The 24287-nt window shown below is 36.7% G+C and overlaps 2 protein-coding genes across 2 annotated transcripts in view; one reads left to right on the top strand and one right to left on the bottom strand.

Annotated features, from left to right (window-relative positions):
- ERO1A (endoplasmic reticulum oxidoreductase 1 alpha) overlaps positions 1 to 20533 on the bottom strand; it is a 39003-nt gene extending 18470 nt beyond the window's left edge. The window contains exons 1-6 of the mRNA XM_074365526.1: positions 20163 to 20533; positions 11495 to 11614; positions 10647 to 10730; positions 5849 to 5887; positions 3416 to 3492; positions 3126 to 3199 (exon numbers count right to left, since the gene is read on the bottom strand). Coding sequence (XP_074221627.1) covers positions 3126 to 3199; positions 3416 to 3492; positions 5849 to 5887; positions 10647 to 10730; positions 11495 to 11614; positions 20163 to 20276 — 508 coding nt within the window. The 5' untranslated portion in view covers positions 20277 to 20533. The remainder of the gene's footprint in view (positions 1 to 3125; positions 3200 to 3415; positions 3493 to 5848; positions 5888 to 10646; positions 10731 to 11494; positions 11615 to 20162) is intronic.
- GPR137C (G protein-coupled receptor 137C) overlaps positions 1 to 24287 on the top strand; it is a 98983-nt gene that overhangs the window by 73000 nt on the left and 1696 nt on the right. The window lies entirely within an intron of this gene.

Genomic DNA, 24287 nt, shown 5'->3' with positions numbered 1-24287 from the left:
ATTTTGCAGTCAACAAAACTGTTCAGTACAAAGGCTACCTAATAAAACGAAAAGCTAAGCATTATAGAAAAGTCAATTACAGATATATATGTAAAACATAACACAACTGGTGGGAGGTTAGTTTCTCATACGTTCTATAAATTTGTACAATGTATTGTAACTCCAAAACGAAACCAGAACAGTGGTCCCTAGTCCTTCAGTGGCTTTGGGGAATTAGTTAATAGCAATGTAATACCTTTACTCATCTATAAAGCTTACCAATAAGAACCAACAAAGAATGAGGAAGTGTGTGAAAATGGCCTCAAAGCAAAGTAGATGACAAAAATCTGAGCAGAATGGTGCTTCAAAGAGAGTCCATCAAGCTCTCTATAGTACCTACTTCTTATTTGAAAAACAAAGATAAAACCAAGCTTGGTTATTTTTATCCCAACTCACAGTACATTAGAGTCATAAATTAGGGGAAATTTTGCTTCTAGAAACAGCATAGTGACAGCATCCAGAAATAACTGAGAGTCCAATGCAGAAGTAGCAATTAAAATAACCAGAAGAAATAAAAATAACAACTTAAAAAGCAAATCTTCATGGAATCATCTAGTTCAGGAACAGATATTTCTGTTCATCTCAATTAATACTGAAGGTGTTGCCTCAGTATAGCAAATTATAATAAATTCATAAAAAGTAACTGTTACTTTAAAAATATATAAATAATGCTCAGAATCTACTACTTTAAGACAGAAAACCAGGGACGGGGTGTATGTAGCTCAGTGGTAGAGAGCATGCCTAGCATGTACGAGGTCCTAGGTTCTATCCTCAGTACCTCCACTAAACAAACAAACAAACAAACAAATCAAATCAAATTACCTGTCCCCCCACCCCCAAAAAACAGAAAACTAACCACCAAGAAATGATTAAATTTTTAATATCCTGCCTAATTAGAGATTAGCATTAGCTGACTCATAATTTTACTTATGACAAATACTTCATCTCTCCCCAACTTTACATTTTTTTAATGTTACTATAACCATATTTTGCCAGACAACAAAAGCTCAAATTTCTAATTAGGATTTACAAAATACCTTCCATCCTCTACCTACCTTTACACACATTTTTTATTCCTTATACAGCTGTCCTTTTTATTTCTTTAAATATTCACCCTATTCACCCTCCTTAAACATAAGAAATATAAATGGACAAGTTATTCACCCAAGATAACAGAATTCCACCATCTAAAGAGTGAATTCTTGATTCTTAGTCCTTGCTACACAAATGTAAGCATGTAGTCTTAAGAGGATACTTTGGTAATAGAAGTTAAAGTACTACCGGTCTTTCTGTAACATTGCAGGCCTACAAAGAAATATGCTGCATGTTGTAAGTTTATCTCACACAGCAATGTTTAGGACAAAGAATCCTTGCAGAAAAGATGGCAAAGTTAGGCTTGGGAGAACATTTTATCCCCCTTTCTTTACTGGCCTAAAGGTATATCCACAGCTCCTTACCCAACATCCCTGGGGCCAAATGGGTTTTGGAATTCAGAACTTTTCAGATATCAGAAAGGTTAATTCAGTACATGCAACATATCTTGAATATTAACTCCAGCAGGTACTGGGGCAGCAACCTCCAAACACAAATATTTCTGCAGTGAAACACATGAATATTCACACTGAATGAATCTGTGCTAAACTTCAGGGGGAAAATGTTCATTTTTCATAGTTTTCAGATTTGGGAATTAGGAATAAAGGATTATAGATATGTATCTGCCAAAACATGGTCATGGTTTTTATAAAGGAAAATATGTGGGGTTTTTTTTTCCAAAATGAAGCCACAAATTAAAAATAAGTACTTTCTCTTTTTTCCTCCTTTTTTTTTTTTTTTTTTTTGAGGGAGAGATTGCAGGATTCAACTTCTGCTTGTAATTAAAATGATCTGTATCATTCTTTTCACTGATTTTTTAAAAAGATCATTAATCTGTTCCAAAAGAGCCACTGGATACAAAAACACAATCTGATTTGATTTTGTGTAGCTAGTTAAAAAGCTGCCAATTAAACTTACAAAAAAGGGAGACACTAGAAAAAGGAAGAATAGGAGAATCCATAAATCTAAAGTAATAAATCCATAAATTAAATGGTTCTAATGGGTTCTAGGGCTCCTAGATTTTAATAGCACCCACACACTGGCTTAGTTTTAGATGACAAAGACGTAATTCATGGTTTGTTGTTTACTTTTCCAAAAATGACATGGACTATGATTAAGGAAAATGTTTAACAATCCAAGGCCAATATAACAAAAGCAGGTTTTTGCAATCTCTTCCTTTCACCTATTTATGCAAAATAACTGTATATATTACAAAAATTATATCTATTACTAGGCACACAGAACTGCAAAATTCAGGAGGTGAATTCTTTCCACAAATTGAGTTTTCTTTTTAAATTATTTTATCGTGGCAAAATATGTACAACATGAAATTTACCATTTTAACCATGGTTCATGGTACCATTCAGTGGCATAATTACATTCACAATGTTGTGCAAGCATCAACACTGTTTCCAAACTCTTCTGTGACCTCAAACAGAAACTCTGTAACCATTAAGCAATAATTCCTCATTCTCCCCTCCCCTTAACTCCTGGTAACCTGAAATCTGCTCTCTGTCTCTATCAGTGTGCCTATTCTAGAATTTCCTATAGGTGGAATCATATGACATTTGTTCTTTTGTGTCTGGCTTATTGTATTTAGTGTAATGTTTTCAAGGTTTATCCATGTTGTGGCATGCATCAGAACCACATTTATTTTTATGGCTGAATAGTATTCCATTCTGTGTACACACCACACTTGGTTTATATACTCATCTATTCATCTGTTGATGGACACCTGGGTTGTTTCCACCTTTTGGCTACTGTGAATGATGCTGCTGTGAACATGGGTATACAGGTATCTGTTTCCCTGTTTTCAGTTTTTCTGGGTATATGCTTAGGAGCTGAACTGTTAAGTCATGCTAATTCTGTGTTTAGCTTTTTGAGGAAGTGCCAACTGTTAGAAACTGAAGGTTTTTTTTTAAACTATTTTAAAATAATTTTTTTTCCCTTAGGCACAATTTTAAACAACATGCATAGTATAAAAAATGTTATACCATCAGCTTCACAGAAATTGTCTGAGGAATCATCATGCTTGGTCCACTGAAGAACAGCCTTCTGTGTTTCCTCACTTTAAACAAAGAAAGTAAAGAGAGTTATTTTTGTTCTTAAGTTTAACATTTCACATGAGAAAACATAAAATACTACTGTATATTAAATAAATAAATAAATAAATAAATAAATAAATAAATAAATAAATAAATAAATAAATAAATAAATAAAATAAAATAAAATAAAATAAAATAAAATAAAATAAAATAAAATACTGCTTTAAAACACATCAGACCTCAGTGATTCATCCACAGCTCCAAGTCGTTCGGCTTGCTCACATTCTTCAAGGAGATTATTGGCTTCTTCAGAATACTGAAACAAAAGGGAAATAAGAAGAGTCAATGTATTGCATTTTTTAAAAATTTTAAAAAGAATTTCAAAGGAATTGGAGGTTCTTTTATACCTGGCCCTGTCACCTTGTCTTCAAAACTTAAAAAAAAAAAAAAAGCCCCACATTCCTCCTGATACTAAAAAAAAAAAAACTAAAAGGCTTTTTTGTCCCTTGTTTTGTTAGAGAACATAACTTACTATTATGTCCACAAAATAAAGAATAGGTTATAGTCTGATAACTCATTATCAAAATGTCCACGAAGAGAATCTTTGAGGTTGAGGAAGTTACTCGGCAAGGAGCCATGAGGCCACGTCCAACTTTTCTAATGACCTACTGGTAAGCATCAGTTTTCTCTTCCATAAAATAAGTGGATGGACCAGATCATGTGTGTCTACGATCCATTTCAACTCTAAATGCCATGATTCTAAAAATGCCCTGGAGCCTACCAAGTCTTATAAAAAGTATTCCAATATCTTTAGGTGCTTAAAATATATTCTTTAACAGCCACAGTTCTTTCCAATGTCTAAGTCACTTTATATAAATATATACATATATATTTCTGCAATTTATAATATTATAAAACACAGTATATATGTGTGCATATAAATATATTCTGCTAGCCGTGTACATGGCACAGGAAGTGTGTGTGGATCATGAGATTTCACAACACACCAGTCATCACTACCACACAGCTGAAAGATGCTGTTGGAAGCAGGAGGCCACAAATTCAACCACTCACCAAATATTGGGGGGCAAGGTGTAGCTCAAGTGGTAGAGCGCATGCTTAGCATGCACGTGGTTCTGGGTTCAATCCCCAGTACCTCCTCTAAAAATAAAGAAATAATTAAACCTAATTATCTCCCCCAACTGAAAAAAAAAAAAAACTTAGAAAAAAAAAACCAACAAAGAACAAAAAACAAGTATTAACTGAATGCCTATTATGTTAGGATGACCATATGTATGATTGTCCAGACTAGGACACTTTTGAGGATAAAAAGGAACACTAAAATAACTGAAATAATATACTTTTTTGAAATACTTATTTACTGTATTACCACTTTGTTTCATTATATTAGTCGGCCTAAAGACAGTTTAATTCAAAAGGTATTTTCAAAAATAAAATTCTTTTTTATATAATTAAGTATTACTGGCTACAAGGATATGATAATATTTAACCTACTTTCAAGTGGTTCATAAAATAATAAGAATACGTATATGGAAAAGAGCTGCCAAAACAAATGAGGCAAAATATTAAAAATTAGTCAATCTGTATAAAGAGTGTACAGAATGCCTTTATACTAATCTTGCAACTTTTCTATATGTTAGAAATTATTTCAAAATAAAAAGCTAAAAATATATATCAAAAAATCAACAAAATTTGTTCAAAAGATAACATGTATTTTAAATATGCCTATGTATATTAAAATGAAAATTTTAAACTTTATTGTTGTAAAATTTTTTAAAGCAGTAAATGGTAATAAGTCATTGACTTACACTATGCAATAAAGGATTAAAAAAAAGAGAGACTACACTCTCTATGCAGGAATGTTCATCTTCTGTTTCTCATAAGCTTAACCTCTAATTTCTCGGTTTCTCACTGACCAATCAAATGGCAGCCTGGCAGCTTAAGATACGTCACAGGTACGACACAGGCCACAGTACAAATGGCTGCTAACTCCACCAGACCAGCAGTGCGGCCGTGTCCAGTGCTTCTCCCCCTACCTCCCAAGACCGTAAGGAGTTAGCTGTCCCCAGCCATTTGTGACTGATGGCAGCTACTTTATCAGCAGTCATCTAATGTACTGTATTTGAAAGAGAGGCTTAGTTTCTGTACATCTAGAAAGGATCAGGATCTAATGTGTAACACGGTGACTATAGTTGATAACACTATTACTGTATCACTGATATTTGCTGAGAGTAGAACTTAAATGTTCTCACCAAAAAAAAAAAAAAAAGAGAGAGACAGAGATAAACATGTAAGCTATGTAAGATAATGGTAGATGGGAAATGATTTATCTCAGATTGGCTTTAAAATAACTGGGAGACTGGAGTGGAAGGTGCAGATGAAACAAGGCGGATCATATATTGGTAAGCGCTGAAGCTGGGTGATGGGTACATGGCTCTTTTTCCCCTCTACTTTTATTTATATTTCATGCTTTCTATAATAAAAGGTTAAAAAAAAAAAGAGAAAAAAATTAGAGCCACTGAATACAAATAACTTTCAAGGGGTTTCACTGCAAAGGGGAACAGAGAAGTGGGGGAGTAGCTGGCAGAGGAAATGAGATCTTTTGAGTTTTTGTTAAATATTAGACACATTAATAAAGTATATGTACATACCTTGTAGCTCGCAGATTTAATTCCAACAGGAACTTCATCCTGAAAAAAGTGTTTAAATGCATTTAGAGGACATTTATTTTATCTTCTGAAAAAATACTTTAAATTTCTATGATTACAAGAAAAATTTACAGAACAAATTATTGAAATTAACAGGTTATATTTTAAGTGAGAATAGTTAGGCAGTTTTTATATTATTTATTAAAGGTAAACAAAAAATTCAACAAATTAATGCTATGGGTTGCATATATTATATTATAGCATGGAAATGTAAAAATAGTCACTTAACCATTTAACTTATTAATTTAATTTTTTATCTTAATTTTAATGCTCAAATTGTCCCACATTTGGCCACTAGGAGATCCACTAAGAGGTGACTTGATATTTGCACCAGTGTCTTTTTGATAGTACCTCAGTAGTCTTCAGCAGCATTTTTTGTTTCCTGTTATGACAGGATATTCTGGGTTCATCTTATATATTTCTTGTTCCAGTCTTGGAACCAACCATTTTTTAAGGAGCACTAGTTCTTTTCGAAGGAAAATGGTACTGGTTTTTAGTTGTGCATCAGTCACTTAATAACAAAGGACCTACCTGCCTATCCTCAAAGTGATGCTGTTGAGTAGAGATGATATACGTGGGAGAACTCTGTTAATTGTAAGGTCCTATTCCAATGCTAAGTATATTCTTGAAATAGATTACATATGCCCAAAGGGAAGGACCTACTCAGAGGCAATCACTTTATTGCATATCCTTCCCAATTTTCAACTAGGTCAATGTGTATTCTTTTCTTATGGCCAGATGTTTAGATGGTGTCCAATTTTTTCATATAATAAGCCAAGCCAAATTTATAGACTGATTTCAGCATAAGTGGCATCTTTATAACATTCAGTACTGCTTTACGGTCATCTTTGAAAATCTATCCAATTACTTTAGTAAGTGAAATTCTTAGTAGAATCGGTAAGTCCAAGGATATGTACCTTTTTAATTTTTGGATACATGTGCCAAATTGATCTCCAAAAAGATTTAATCACCAGAGTGCTCACTTCTTATTTCCAGACTAACACTGGATATTGTTATTCTTTTTCATATTGGCCAATTAATAACAGAATTGAAAGAACATTGCTCAGATTCACTGTAAAGGGAATAAATAACTGAGCTTTCAACTTACAGAGAGATTCCACCCTCTGTGGGCAATCTGCCTCATTCAATTATTCACCGGAATCAGGGGTGCAAATCAAAAGATACGGATTTTAAAGCCCCAAGTATGAGGAAGAGAATTTCCGTTTTTGTTATGTTTCTATTTCCTCTGAGTCCCAGGGTATAACCTGAACCAAGTCTATATATGAACTAAAAAAGGAAATCAAAATGTTGACAGAAAAGAAACTGGTTTTGGTTCCTTGTTTAGCCCAAAAAGATATTTACAAAACATCAGCAGTCTATCTGAAGTAATGAGTTAAACTGAGTTTAACTTTGTATATATTTTAGATTAAAAAAACTATTAATTGTTGCAAGTATGATAACTGCTCTGTATTCAGGATGCAACATCATTTTTTTAGATGCATAATGAAAAATACAATAGCGAGATGTCAAGATATCAGTAATGCACAATATAAATGCTAGATATGAAACTGATTATTTAGGCTGCAGCAAGTATTTCCAAGTCTTAGAAGTGATTTTTTATTTTACTTTTTTTAACTGAAGTATAGTCAGTTACAATGCATCAACTTCTGGTATACAGCCTAATGTCCCAGTCATGCATATATATACAGGGAACTATAATCAATACCTTGTAATAACCTTTGATGAAAAAGAATATGAAGTGATTTTTAATTCCTCTTCAGTTCCGACAGACTGCCCTACCTAAGAACTATTAGAACTGAACCAGGCTTGTCCTAGAAGGAATGAAAATGTCTCACTCCCTTGCTGTCTCTTGGAGTGGAATTTCTTGCTGTCTCTTTCATCTGCTGTCCCTCCCCTCTGCTCTCTGTAGTGTGTACAGCTACAGTATATCTATTTCTGGCCTATCACAGTTGTATTGAAATGATCACTTAGCATTTCTCTCACCTACTAAAACCATAGTTTCTCAAGACAAGTGCTCATGCCTAGGTCCAGGCAGATAGTAAGCCCTCAAGACAATAATCATTATTGAACCAAATTATATTCACTTGCTAACTGCTATTCTTTATCCAGTCTTTCCTCCATCTCCTCATCTTCCACTCCCCACTCTCTACAATATCACCAGTTATCTTTCTAAGTCTTGGGTCTAATCATTGTACTCTGCTACACTAATACAGAAGAACATTTTGAGATGAATAAACATCTTCTAATTATCTTTTAAAGAAAAAGCCTTCTCTCCATCAAGAAACCAGCTCAAGAGATAGAGTATTGGCATGAAAGGCACTTGGTTCCAGTTCTGCAGAAGGTGAAATAAGTAGATTGTCTCAGAACAAACAGCTAACTTTCACCTGACTCTTTGGTAGCACTTCTATGTGCTCAAGTCAAATAATAAACATCTAAGTTTTCAGCATTTATTAAATGCTTAACTTGGTTGTTTTCTCTAGGATTTCCAATAAGATGGCTCTTATCTGTCAGTCTGTCAACCTGGAAATCAACAAGCTATTACTTTATGCTAAACATCTCTCAGCTTTTCTGCCTCTTCCAATCTTCTCCTAAAGTGGCATCCCCAAGTTCTAGACTTCATTAACAATAATCACAAGTAATTTGATTTCAAGATGAGATTCAAATTTGTAATAACTGCAAAACTGCTTGTTCTGACTAATGTTAATAATAACCCATTTACTGTACCAGTGCAATTAAATGCCTTTATAAGTATCTACCATATTTTTAGCATTTTTTAAAAGCCATATAAAAGAAGTACTTGGTAAATTTGAATTTCCCCAACTACTTTTTATATTACCAAATATGAATGCTAGAACTAATGAAATAAAATGAAACGTTTAAACTGGTATCATTTTAATGATCTACTCATGCTTTAATCATAGTAACACAGATGTTTCAAAAGCTAATCCCTGAATTTTCAAAAAGCTGTGTCAAAGAAAAAAGAGGACACCAATGAACTTATCTACAAAAGAAACAGACTCGCAGACATAGTAAACAAGCTTATGGTTACTGGGGAAAAGGGGTGGGAAGGGATAAATCTGTGAATTTGAGATTTGCAAATGTTAACCACTATATATAAAAATAGATAAATTTCTTCTGTATAGCACAGGAAACTATATTCAATATCCTGTAATAACCTTTAATGAAAAAGAATATGAAAAAGAATATATGTATATATATATGCACGACTGAGACATTATGCTGTACACCAGAAATGGACACACTGTAACTGACTATACTTCAATTAAATTTTTAAAAAGCTGTGTCTATGAGGATTAATAGAACTAAAAGTATGCTTCTGATTCACCTAATGATAAAATACTCATAAATAACATTTTGAATTTGCCTTAATTCCACATGTGAGATAGGTCTACACAGCAATATTTACATGTACAAACACAAAAAAACTGCTCAAAATGACACTACCACTTCGCACCCATTAGGATGGCTATCATCCAAAAAAACAGAAAATATCGAGTGTTAGCTAAGATGTGAAGAAATTGGAACCCTTGTGCTTTGCTAGTAAGAATGTAAAATGGTGCAATCACTGTGGAAGATAGTATGGTGTCACTCAAAAAATTGAACACAGAATTACTAAATGATCCAGCAATTCTACTTCTGAGTATATACCCAAAAGAACTGAAAGTAGGTGTGTGAACATGTAGTTGTACACCCATGTTCCTAGCAGCAGTAATCACAATAGCAAAAAGGTGAAAACAACCCGAAAGTCAATCAACAGGTAAATGGGTAAACAAAATGTAGTACATACATTCTATTATATTATTCAGCCTTTAATATTATTCAGCCTTTAAATGAAATAAAATTCTAACACCTGCTGCAATACAGATAAACCTTGAAAACATTATGCTAAGTGAAAAAAGCCAGACACAAAAGGACAAATATTGTAATGATTACCCTTACATGAGGTACCTAGAATAGTCAAATTCACAGAGAAAGAAAGTAAGAGTGGTTACCAGGGACTGAGGGTGGGGAATGGGGGAATAGGGAGATATTGTTTACTGAGCATGGAGTTTCAATTTGGGAAGATGAAAAAGTCCAAGAGTTGGATGGTGGTGATGGTTAAGAATGTGAATGTATTTAATGCCAATGAAGTTTCCTACACTTAAAAATGGTTAAAATAAAATGGTAAATTTTATGTTATGTATGTTTTATCACAATAAAAAAATATACTTTTTAAAGGAAAAAAAAACTTCGTTGGAGAGAATAAAATTCTCTTCTTTCAGAGTAGAATACATCAAATTTTAATGCTCTGAGAATTCCTAAATAAAGCCAGTGGTTTTGTCCAGTCCCTCTCCAACCAGCAAAATCCAAGGAAAGTAATACATCCACAAAATAGGAAAGAGATTTTTATCCTGATTAATTTCATTTTTTATACTACAAACATAACTCTGGGTAAGATATAAGAAGAAAAACAAATATTAAGGCAAAAGAACTATTAATCTCACTATATTAACCACAAAATTTAAATTCTATTATTATGAAGGCAGGATAATTCAAAATAGGTTTTATATTTGTGAGTTTAGATTTTAATATGTTAATTTTAAACAACATTATACTTTACCAAAGGATTGAAATGTTATTTTAATTATACTGACTCCTTTCAAAAATTGCAATTATTTGAAAAAACGCGATAATTATTAAATGTATACATTGTTCTCACCGATTGGCAAGGCTTGACAGCACAATCCCTTCTGCCACACTGGCTGATATCATTCCAGAAAGGACATGGCCTTTTCAAGTTTACCTGTAAATTAATAATAGAAATAAGAATCTTGAGATTACAATAGACAGATGTTGAATTATGACACTATAACATGGTCGTGTTATCGGCTGCAATTCTATTTCTTCCACTTGTCAAGTGTCAGTGATGGCACAAATGCGTAGCTGATACAAATAAATTGGTAGCCTTGGTTATAAAGACAAAGTCTGCTATGAAGCAGACCCTCAACAGATCCCAACAGATGGAAGCCAAAGTAGCTCATATCATCACTGCTCAACTCACAATCTTTTAACAGAAGTAATAGCTGAGAGTTAGATAATTGTGAGCTCAGAATGCAACTACATACTCCAATGATCAGATTTTCTAAATTCTTTCAGGAGCTATCTCAAGATAAACTGTCACAAGTGACTTGTTAAAATAATACAGGTCAGAATAAAGTCATGCTTCTTCTCAAAAATATTTTTTTAATTAATTGGAGTAATTCTGATGTGTTAGAATGTTATGAACAACTCACAACTTTGATAACAATATAATAATTTCTGTTCCAAATTCAATTTAACCAACTAATTTCTAACTCTAGAGTTCAAATCTCAGTTATTGAAATTAAAAGAAAGCAATGGGTCATTTCAGAACCCCATGGTTCACTCCTGTGAAATGTATTTTCCTAATGGTGCCTTGATCAATTTTAAATAATAAGCACAATTTTGAAGCTTAGTAATTCCTAATGAAATGTAATTATCCATTTAAACTTTAAGTATTCCTATACAAAAAAAAATTTTTTTAAATACCTTGTAATATCTAAAGTAGTCGCTTTCCAGAAGTTTTTGAAGTCTTGGGAAAAGCCTGTAGTTATTAAATTTATCAATGGTTTCAACATCACAAGTACAATCATCCAAGTAACCACTAACCTGTTACAAAGAAAATGGAATATTGTATCAAAATGTCATAGATGCAACAGGGTTTTTTCCTCACATGGTTATGATGAAAGAACCCTCTACCCAACCAACATTTATCCTCCCTCCTCCCCATAGTTTTCTGAGCTAGGATATGACCACAATCTTGTAATGCTATTGCCCTTACTATATACCTAGAGGAACACAGTGGATACCTTTTGTACGGTGTACTGAACTCATAATGATAACCCCTCCTCAAAGAGTTGATTCCCCACAGCTACTCTGTCACCTTGCCCCTTAAGTCCAACCAGGGGTGGGCATCTGACCCAAACCAGGTCGTGGTGCCCTCTGCAGTAATCTGGAATTGAGACTAAGAAGGAGAGATGTTTCCCCCTGTTGCTAGACCAGTAAACAAGTAAGCTCAGGCTATATTCCATCAAGTGAAGGGAGGAACACGTGACCCAGTTAGCAGAGGGAGGAAAGATTTTGAAAAACACACAGAGAAGCACAGATAAGAGACAGAGAACATATGCTAGCTGGATCCCCTGGGGTTTGCCTGCTCCCACTTCCCGCATCTTTCCTGAAGCCCAGTTGCACTCCTATCCTTGGCTTTCCTGAGACTCAATATTCTTATAATTCAGTTGTCTCTGTCTTTCCTTTATTTTAGTTTCCCACAGGACGTGTAGGTCAGAGACAAGCTCAGTGGATATATGAAAAGAAGTAATACTGAATTTATAAGAGAAACAATAATTCATTGTAAGGATCTAACAACCCTCAAATATTTTTATACATTTGAAATGGTGCTTAGAAATTACTTATCATTAGCAACACTGAGCAAATTAACCCCAAAGCTAACTTCAAATGCTTAAAACTATGACTTAACTGTATTTACTAAATCAAACTATTAAGTCATATTATAATCAGAAGCAATGGGAAATCATATTATAATCAGACAATATTATCAGTTGTGAAACTAAAATTCTTAGATGTTTACTGGGACTAGGCAAACACCTAACAGAACTAATTGAGCATTGCTTTAAGTAACAAATACATTGTGTTTTTTTTTAGTAACTAAAATTTTAATTTTTTTAATATACAGCATGCTGCAGAAAAGAGACCCTTATCATACTTTGTTCTGAATATGTGCATTATAAACTACTTTGGATTATATTTTAGGGAGACTTATTGCCAACAAAAAAATAATTTTAAAATCTACTAGTAAAGAAGCAAATAAAGAATACTTAATTTTTTTTAAGCAGGGTTTGCTTTTACTTTATTTTGGCCTTTGTTTTTTTCCATTTTTTAAATTGAAGTATAGTCAGTTTACAATGTTGTGTTAATTTCTGGTGTACAGCATGTTTCAGTCATATCTGTATCTATCTATCTATCTATCTATCTATCTATCTATACATATATATATACACACACACATATATTCCTTTCCATATTCTTTTCCATGATAGGTTACTGCAAGATATTGAATATAGTTTCCTGTGCTATATGTGTTATTTATCATTTTATATATAGTACTTAATATCTGTAAATCTCAAACTCCTAATTTATCCCTTCTCACCCCCTTTCCCCCCAGTAACCATAAGTTTGTATTCTATGTCTGTGAATCTGTTTCTGTTTTGTAAATAAGCTCATTTGTGTCTTTTTTTAGATTCCACATATAAGTGATATCATATGGTATTTTTCTTTCTCTTTCTGCTTTTCTTCACACAGAATGACAATCTCCAGGTCCATCCATGATGCTGCAAATGACATTATTTTATTCTTTTTTTAAGGTTGAGTAGTACTCCATCGTATATATATATACCACAGCTTCTTTATCCAGTCACTTGTTGATGGGCATTTAGGCTGTTTCCATGTCTTAGCTGTTGTAAATAGTGCTGCTATGAACATTGGAGTGCATGTATCTTGAGAATACTTTACTGGGGGAGGGTATAGCTCAAGTGGTAGAGTGCATGCTTAGCATGCATGAGGTGCTGGGTTCAATCCCCAGTACCTCCTTTAAGAATAAATAAATAAAACCTTAATTACCTCCCCCACCAAAAAATATATATATATTGAAATACTGAATTTAGGTGTCTTCCTTTTGGAATATACAAAATTCTACACTATCTTTTTAGAACACCACAAAACAGTAATGGAAATTTCTCACCTAAGAGATAAGAATACTTTGGATGATGACAGCAATATTTAAGGGCTAAGTTGGGGTTTCTTTTTGTTTTTGTTTTTGTTTTTTGTTTTACCAATTTGCCTAATCCTATTTGTTTTGGACTAAAGAATTCAGTTTCTAGAAATATGATTTACATATTTTGTCACTGTTATAACTGCTTTCATTTCATATGCAAATGTGTCCTTGTTTCCTGCTAAAAATTCTCTGAGTGTACAATAATCTTAGAGTCCTAATTTTGGGTACCAACAAAACAAAAGTGTTTCTACCCTAGATCACTTGATTTTTCACACCTATTTCTTTTGAGCCTTAGAAGCAAAACTTCTAAGAACATAAAATAAGCTAATGTTTCTATCCTTGGATACATATTATTATACAAAAAATTACAGGCACAAAAATGCAAAGGCCAAGGGGACACAAGCCAGATAGAGACATTAGACCACAAAAAGAGAAAACATGCAAAAAAAAAACTTAAGAGGAAGGGATTAAAGCAATCCATTTTTCCTCCTGAGGAGTTCATTTTCAAGGTAAAAATCTGTCTTCCAGACTTGTACTCCCAGTGCTGAGCACTGTATTTCTAAAAATAGTAGATACACACTGTCTACTTATAACTATGTACTTCCATGTCACCTACAGTGGTGCTCAGTGCCCCAGACACACAGTGGCAGGAATGCCCTTGCAGAGCAAGGAAAGCAAGCAACAAAGGCAAACAATCCTTGTGTCCAACATTCTGCTGATCTATATCCTAATTACAAAGGGAGCAATAAGAAGCCCCAGATCAGAAAGAAATGCAAGATTTCTTCCCAGAGCACAGGTGGCTTATAACCTAGAGGCCTCGAAAGAAGAGAAGGCAAGACAATGCTGGATTTAACAATCTTCTGCCCCTTACCTTAGAAACTGAGTAGGACGTATTACCAACTACAATGCCAGGTTACAGGGCAGCTAAAATGGTAAAGCAGGGCTGGCAGGAGCTTCATTGGATGGAGACAGCCCAGCAAAGAAGGGGCAGGAAGATACCTGGAAATCCAAGCCATCTGACCATTCAGAGAAGCCTGCCAACAGGCAGCAGAACCTGATCCCTGGAAGGAAGTCTGACAGGTATGATGCCAGGCCCAGTTCTAGAAATTAGAGAACCAGGCATGTTACCAGAATAGAGGCTCAGGAAAAGTCTAAGGCAGAAATCCAGTTAATTCACCCAAGGCAGAGCCTCTGAAACAAAGCAAAGTCCTGTAATCTAAGTAAGGCCAAAAGAGGGCTGCCGATCTGTAAGGATGGCTTGATGCTGCCCTTCAGACTGTGCTACAGCTGTAGTGGAGCTAAAGCAACCACCACACTGTCTCCCAAAGCGAAACAGAACTCTGGCCCTACCATAGGAATCTGAATTTTTTAAAGTTGCACCCCCAGTACACACACAAAGTGAGTGATTCATGCTGAAGTCTGAAGCTCACTGCTCTAGGCTTCAGGTGGTAATCAGCCTCCGGTAGGGGCCAACCTAATAGGCAGCAGTGAAAAGGCCCTTGTTGAGGGAGGGTAGGTATAAGGACCAAGACAGGCCTAACACATAACATCACCCAGTTGAAAGTCCTGTTATCTTAAGAGTTGGAAAGCTTTAGAAGGCCTTCTGTAGCTCTCTTCCAAGCAACACACCAATCCCTCCTCTACACCCTCAAGGGGAGGCAGCGTGTAACAGCGGTGAGCAGGCCACCGGAGTCAGGCCTTCTAGGGTCGAATCTTATCAGTGCTACTTATTAGTTGCTGACATTCGCCAAGCTTTTTAACCTCTCTAGGCCTCAGTACAAAATAGAAATAATAATAGTTCTCATCTCAAAGAGCTGATATCAGGATAAAATGACATAAACACCCAGTAAATGGTGATCATTATTATTATTCTACCACTGCTTAAATATTTCCAGTGAAAGGGATCTTACTACTCCCCAAAGCAATCTACATTTTTTTTTAATGAATAAGAAAAAAAAAGGCCAACTTTGCCTTTAAAATTCTCCAAAAATGTTATATCTATTGCCCCAATGGAGCCAAAAGCTAGCTCTGAGGGAGCCTCAATTACTTTCTCCATGGACTCTGATTGGTTTGAACCAAATACCAAAATACAAAAGGCAAAAGGAAAGAAAATAACACTGACCTATTCTCTGGCTACTCTGGTTAAAGATACCCTTATTTTGCAATGAAAGACAAAACAAAAACTTTCTAAATGGTTTCCTTGTGTCCCAACAACTCCAGCCCTACCATAGATTATCATTTTTCCCCCAAAGCACTGTAAGACTATATTCCTCATACTCATGTGAAGTGTCTTTTAAAAGTGCTCAAAATGTGCTTTATTTGGCAAAGAACTTTAGTTGCCCTTAATTTTATTGTGTTTTGGGACCATTAAAAAAAAAAGAGAGAGAAGCATTCATTCATTGACAGAGTAGCCTGGGACAACTCTGTTGAAGAAAGCAGAGAAACACAGAAGGCTCTCTGCTGGGTAGTACTCGGTAGCAGGCACCATTCGAAGGGCATGGAATGCTAAGAGCTGTTTCTGCTTTAAAGTCTTGGTTTTGCTAGAAGTTTAAATTTTTGTTAAATGACCCAAAGTATGGCAACCAATGTGAAATGCCCTTTGGTCCCCATGCTTTGTTCAGAAAAGCCTGGAGTACAGGAAGCATTCAGAGTCAATGGACATCCCTCCAGTATAACCTGTTTCAAAGATGCCTCTGACTAAGTTTTAAGCCTGGGCTTATTTCCACCCACCACCCAACAAATGATCAAGCATCTCCTCCATGGCTCAGCCAACCTGACTAACAAAAACTCTTTTTTAAACTGACCTGAACAAGACACCCAGACAGGTAAGTCTGCTAAAATACTCGTATGCAGGGTGTATCCACAATGCACTCCAAACAAAAAATAATCTACTTCTGAAGTAGCGATTTTGGATTATCTGAACTACTCCCTTTTCATTAGCCTGATGGAGATTTACCACATTCAAATAAGTGGATCCGAGTGTTAATAGCACGGGCTGTATTAAGAGTGACAAAACATTCTGAGTATAGAAGCTAACAAACTCGTTTCTAATTAATTTAAATGAAAAAGATGTCCACACTGCCTCCACATCTGGGCTTCAATATCTCTTCTGAGCTGATTTCTTTAAAATGAATCCTGGGATTCCATGAACTGGAACTAAGTTCTCTTACATTCATTCTCTCTAATGGCGCACAGTGAGGAAATCATTGTCAAAAAGAAATAAACTCTGAAAAATCTTCATTTACTTCAAGCCTATACTTACTACAATTTTGATTTAAAGATAGAGTGAGTCCTGACTTATGGGATTTTTTTTCCACAAAAACTGTACATGTGTTAGACTTCATAGACTTGTATACCAATAGTAGGGGAAAAAAACAATTTCCTGTGTAAAAAAACCTTTTTTTTAACTTTTTTAATAGAATGATAGGAGAGCAGGTCTGGAAGGGGAGGTTGTATGTAAGGAAGATTTGTAAGTTCCAGATAACTGATCACTTATTTTGAGCAACTAAACTGAAGCATGTTATCAAAAAAACTTATGACATACAATGAAAATGGTTTTAACAGGATGTGATGTCAAATAATAGGCAAATGCAGTAGCTAAGTTTAAAGATTTATTTACAGCTGTCAACCTATCTGAAAGATCAATTCCAGAAAAGCATGCAAATGGCTTACTAAGCAGAATAATTTAAAGAATACACAATGTTGTAAATCTACTACATGCCAATTTTTATTTTAATAAATTAAAATAAAGAATATACTCCAGGGAGTGCAGTGTTCACATCTTATATTATCATTTCCCTAATGCTTGCTAAGGACCACTTATGTACTAGGCTTTGTACTCTGGAGTGTCAAGAATTAGAACTACATTTTAATTTTTTACTTTATTTTTCGATCTCTCAAGTCATTCACAGTAGACTTCAATAAATGCCTGTTGAATTTTGTCTGATTATTTGTAGAGCTTTGTACATTCTACTTCAATGGCTTTATAAAGTCAAATATCAAATCTGAACCCCTACTACAAGCCAGGTACCCCTGCAACAGTGTGATAAGGGGTGATGGTGTGGTAACTCAGGACAGAAATGGTAAGAGAAACAGAAAACAAGAAGGAAGGAAGGGACGTGACTATTAACAAAAAAGAAACAACAGGACTTTGTGGCCAATTGGATACTGCAAAAAGAACCAGAGAAGATTTTAACTTGTATTTCCAAACATTACGTGAAAATTTAGTTTTTAAGTTAGTTTCTAGCAATATTTATTAACTTAAAAAAAACAACCCAGGATCCTTGCCTCTCCCCAAGCCCCAAAGAACATTATTTATTAAACTGTAAGCTCTTCAGGGTAGGGATTATGGCATAGTTATTTCTCTATTCCAGACCCTCAGCTCAATGGACACAGTGCTTATCCATGTTAGTTGAATGAATAATTTGCACTCCCCTTATCTTTTTTCTCCATGTTTTTCCTTTTCTCTCTCTCCTGTCTTTGTGTGCATGTCTATGTGTTTGTCTCCATTTTTCCCTTCATGTCTATTGGGCATCGTCCCCTCTCTCCTGTACTCCCCCTAGTCCCATCCCCGCCATTACTGACCTTAATAGAACTAAAGCATGCTTGTTTCACTTACTGAATTGGAATTGATGCTCTCTAAGTTTGCCTCAGTAAGCCATTTTAAATTTTCCTTAAAACTGTTTTTTACTCATTTTATTAGTTTTTTAAAGTTGGCTCTGAAAAGAAAAACAGTCACTCTTGTTCTAAAAGGAAAAGAAAGATTTCTCCTTCTTTCTGTATAAAAAATCTTTTTTTAAAAACACATTTTTGAATAGAATGATAGGGGGACAGGTTGGGGCAGTATTTTAATGTTGAAAATACTGTGGAAGGGGGAAAAAAGTCTAATCATTAATCAGAAGAAAAAGTAAACAAATATAAAAAAACTAAAGCTCCCCAATTTTAATCAGATATGTAAAAAGGTTACCCAGGGGAAAAAGTGAAAGTTTATGAGTTCAGCATGTACTTTTATTCCATTAACCAAATCTCTAGAATGTAGTTTAAAATGTTACATTGGGCATCTTTCTACACTGACTACTTTATTTTTAAATCCCCTTATTTCTAATATACTTATCTTTTTAATGTTTAAACTTTGTAGTACATTATATTTGTAATCAGAAGTGAAATTACCCTTTTTCCTTTTAAATACTTCATTGTGTGCTGTTTGCAATCATTGAAGGTAAAGGAACTTTTCAGTCTCTTAGTTATAAAGCAGCAGTTTCAACTTTTCTTACACATTCCCAGATATCACTCACCCCAATCCCCAAATCACTCAACAAAAAATAAAGTTCAAGAATGTAAAGCGATGAAAGAGATGATACTTCTTCTCATATTTAAAATGCTTCTTTCCTCTCTGAAATTGTATCACTGCTCCTACAGACATAACACGCTATTTCTGATAATAAGTTAATAGTAAAATCCACTTAAAAGGAACAATTTGAATACCCACCCCTCAGTTTTGCATAAAATGTAATTTTTATCAACAGAAACCAACCAAAAAGGTGACTTTAAGAATAACGATACTAAAAAAAAAAAAAAAAAAGAATAATGATACCAAAAACCTGTAAGTTTCTTAGAATTTTTCGCCCAAGGAATTCACATCTCTTACTAACAGAAGGAAACAACCATAGGCTTGTAATCAAAGTTGCGCACTGAAAACCGTTCTCCTAATTCAGACCAGCAGTAGGGGTGTCACGGTAAGACAGTCCCACTACATTCAGGAAAAAGAAAGGACAGGCGAGGCGAGGAGTCACAGGGCAACCGCGGCCCAAAGACACCAGGCAGTTGGCCTTAGACCCAGAAAAACCCCACGAAACCACTTCTCTGACTGACAATGAGATCTGAAGGCAGCCCCCCGGCAAAACCTGTCCTGGCCAGAAAGGCTGGAGAAGGCACCCAGCACAGGCACAGCGTCCACGGTTCCAAGTCAAGTTAGAAGTTAGGAAGACCCATGTTCTGCGAAAATTACAAATACTGAGTGTGCGTGGCAACCCTTCCCGGGCAGGGAATACTAACAAAAATGGATGTACCAACTCGGCAGGAGCAGACAGCGGTGCACGCACACCCCTCGCCCCACGCATGATCGGAAGCACGGGAGGGCGCGCCGACCTCGGTTCAGGTTGCGGTGGGGGACCCGCGCACACCAACCTAGGCGAGCAGCAGAGACTCAGCCCGGCGAGGGAGCAGAAGCAGAGGGGGCTCCTTCCGGAAGGGTGGAGACTGCAAAGACGCACCCCGAAGCCCCCCACCTGCCGGGGCGCGTACAACGGAGCGCACGGGGGAGGCGGAGGTCCCGGGACCCGAAGCCCCGCCGCGCACACCCCTCACCTGGCAGAAGCACCTCTGCGCCGCCGTCTCCGGGGGCTGCTGCCCGCCGTGGCCCGAGCCCAGCAGCCCCACGGCACCCAGGAAGCCGATCAGGAAGCCCCAGCGGCGGCCCATAGCCGCCCCGGCCGCTCTTCGCGCTGCGCCTTGTAGTCCCCAGCGCTTGGTCGCAGGCCGTGGGGCCGAAGATGAAGCCCGCGAGGGCGGGTCCCCGGCCGCGCCCCACCTCCCGGCCGCCTCCCAAGCCCGCCCTCCGCTCTCCCGCCTCTCAGCGGCTGCCACCTCCTGCCGCAGCCTGCGGACGTGCTGGGGCGCCCGCGCCCGCGCCCGCCGCCCGGGGCACGCTTCCTTTTCCCCGCTCGTGAGCCTGACGCACCCACCCGCTTCGCGGCTCGGCCCCGCCCGGCGCTCCGTGCCCGTCCCCGGTCCCCTGAACGCCCGGGGCCTGGAGACTTGACCCGGCTGCCCGCCCCCAGCCCCGCGCGGGAGTCGGGGCCCTCCCCGCTCCGACAGCGGGAGCGAAAGCCGGCGGGGTCTGTGTCTTCCGGCAGGGCCCCGCCCCAACCCGCTCGCTCTCGGCCAATCCTTCCGTATCTCCGTGCGAGGAAATCAAAGCGTGAATTACGTGTCCACAGTGGCCCTAGCTGAGTCTTAAAGCTGAAAGGGCTATGTTCGTGATCATCTAGGCCAGGGCTGCATGTGTCATTTAGATTTTCTAGTAGTCACATCAAAAGAGCAAAAGGAAACAGGCGAAGTTAATTTTAATAATAGATTTATGTAACACAATATGTGCAAAATATTTCAAAATACACTCAATATTAAATAATTCATAAAATACCAATTTTTATTTTTATCTTTGAAATCTGATGTGTATTTTATACAGACTAGCCATATTTCAGTCAAATGTGGCAAGTGGCTACCATATGAGACAGCTCAGGAGGAGGTTAGTCTTTATTTTACAGGAGGAAACAGGCCCAGAGAGATGAGGTGATGTGAGCAGGGGCAGTGATAAGAGTCAGGTCCTCTGCTCCCAGCCATGGGACTAGCCTATGAGCTTTTGTTTGTTTGTTTTTAGGGGTTTTTTTAAGGAGAAATTTTCAAGGTGAAACTAGAATGCTTTCCAACATCTTGCACATTAAATGCTCAAATATTTCAATTTTTTTTTTGTGGTAAATCTTTTTTTTTCCCTTAAAAAGCCATTGTTTAATGAAGGGTATGGTAGGATATAGTAGGCCCAAAGTAGGTATTATACTCCTATTTTCTAGCTGAGAAAAACAGGCATAGAAAGTTCATCTAGTTATTCAGAATCACTTGGTATGGCAGAGGTGAGACTCAAACTCTATAGTCTGTCCTTCACTGCCAAGTGGACTGACATGTAATTAAAAAGTCACCAACTATCTGAGATCCTGGTGGGCCGGACCAGCTGTATGCCACATATTACAACATGCCACATGTGCATATTAATACAATCTCCCTCTTGATTTGGAAAGTTATTTTTTCATTATACTGTGTACAGATTCTACTTACCCCTCTAGGGCCAGACCCAGCTCACTTGATCCCTCATCTGTGGGCCTTCCTGTTTAACTCTTCACCCAGTTCCAAGGTCTAAATAAATTTCAATTCAGTAAACCTGTATCATGCCAGACTGAGCTTAACGTTAGATATATAACGATGTATAAGGCCCAGTTCCTGCACGTGGACTTTAGTATGGAATTTAAATACGTAATCCCAATGGAATTTAGTATGTAATCTTTGTGACATTTCTACTTTATGTTTCTACCACTAAATTGTAATCTCTTAACTCCTTAAGCAGGGATTATGTCCCAAACATGCCTGTAACTCCCAGAAATCTTAACAAGGAGCTTCTCTTTGCACATGATTGACTATTTCATATGGCCACAATATTAATATCTGAACTATTAGACCATCAAAAATGAGGGGGACAGGGTGAAAAAGGGGGAAACTAAATGAAATTACAGTCAGAAGCAATCTGAACATGAATCACCTCTGGATTTCACTCTGATGCAATAGCCTATAACTTAGGTAAGTTTAAAAGCATCAGTATTCCCAGGATGAAGACTATTCATAAGACTCGAACTCTTGCCCAGAACAAATTTCTAGAAAATTTATAATCAGAAACAATTACAGTACAAGACTTTTTTTTTTTTTTTACTTTATTGGCTCCCCCCGCCCCAGCCTTATTGAGGTATAATTGACAAATAAAATTGTAAGGTATTTAAAGTGTACATCTCAGTGATATGACTCAGGAATAAGTTGTAAAGGGCCCCTTCCATCGAATTAATGAACATATTTACCCTTTTCCCCACTTGGTGAGGACATTTAAGTTCAACTCTCTCAGCAAAAGTCAATTATACCATACAGTGTTGTCAACTATAATCACCATGTAATACATTAGAGCCTCAGATCTTATTCATCTTTTTATTGAAAGTTTGTATCCTTTTACCAACCTTTCCCTATCCAACCCCCTCATCCCTTGGCAACCACTTTTCTACTCTCTGTGTCTATGAGTTTGACTTTTTTTTTTTTAATTATTCCACAAATAAGTGATACCATGCAGTACTTTTCTTTCTCTGGCTTATTTCACTCGTCATGATGCCCTCAAGTCTCATCCATGTTGTAGCAAATGGCAGAATTTCCTTTCTCATGGCTAGATAATAGTCTACCGCATATGTATACAACGTCTTCTTTGTCCATTTATCCATTGACAGAGACTTAGGTTCTGTTTCCATACTTTGGCAATTGTGAATAATGCTGCCAGGAGCATGGAAGGACAAATATCCAGATATGTACCCAGGAGTGAGATTATTGGATCTTATTTTGTTATCTTGATATTTACAATTTTTCCTTTCAGATTTGCAAGGGATTTTAGAATGTGTAAAATACAGTTTTGTATGTGTGGTATAAATATCACTGACAGCTCCCTGAGAATGCTTCGAGTTGGCCCTTTGTGTGAGTGTATTTTTTCGACTCTGCCTGCTCTGGCATCATCTTGCCTGTGTTGGGCCTGTGAAATAATGGTTTAGTCATCAAATAACTATTTAAGGAGCACCCACAGGGTACATGGTTTAACCTTTGATTTCTAAAAGTCCAACCTCTCATCTATTACAACTTTGTTAAACAACATTAAATTTTTAGGAGATGAACAAGGCCACCATCTTGTTATTCTAACACTAGTGCTCATAACAATAACATGACTTAGATTTGATGTACACAGCATTTCTTGATGGAATTCTGATTACTGTGCAAATAGCAAGCTATTATTTTTTTTTTTTAATGACCAAAGCAGGAAATGGCTTGAGCCCAATTTCTCAAAATGGGACATAGAGATTTCTGTGGGCAGCTTCTCAGTACATGAACATTTTCTAGCATTGAATAGACTGTTAAGGAAATGATTTAAAGGAAAAAATTTGGCCCAAGAAAAGGATTATTATGACACACAAGAGGACATAAGGCTAAGTAAAAATCGCAGGTTTGGTGCTGATATTTGATTTGATCCAGTTATCTAATATTTACTGAACATAAATGTGCACATGCTATATTGCTAGGCTTTTCTGTCAAGCTCTTGAGATCATCTGAGTTGGGGAGACCTGCACTTAAGCTCTATCTTCACCTTCTTTTCCTCAGGTTCCTGAAAGAGCATCTCCAACACCTCTCTGCCTTATAGTTAGTGAACAGCTAATAATTTCCCCATACAGACCTTGTTTCTAGCTTCCACTTCTTTGTTCACCCTGTTTCCACTCCTGAAATGTAGTCTACCCTGTCCCACACCTGTCACCATTGCCCCACCTGACTAACTCCTTTAACAGTCAACTCAGGCAACTGCTACCTCTAGGAAGTCCTCCCTAATCCCGTCTGTGGTTGTATTAAGTTCCTCTTCTTCGGTTCCCAAAGGGCATATAATTGTGCTTATCACATGGAATCAAATACATGCTAATGTGTAGCTTTCTCACATTCAACAGATGGGTCAGGAACTTGCCTTGGTAGTCTCAGTTTTCCCAGCACTTAGAGCTGTGTATGTGCTGCACAAGATGACTTCTGAGTGAATTAATCAATGTAGGAACAAACTAGTAACAAACTTAAAGAGATAATAACAGCATGAGATGCCAC

This window comes from Camelus bactrianus, chromosome 6, assembly GCF_048773025.1.
Source record: "Camelus bactrianus isolate YW-2024 breed Bactrian camel chromosome 6, ASM4877302v1, whole genome shotgun sequence".
NCBI classification, from domain to species: Eukaryota; Metazoa; Chordata; class Mammalia; order Artiodactyla; family Camelidae; genus Camelus; species Camelus bactrianus.
This window is presented reverse-complemented; position numbering and strand designations above follow the sequence as displayed.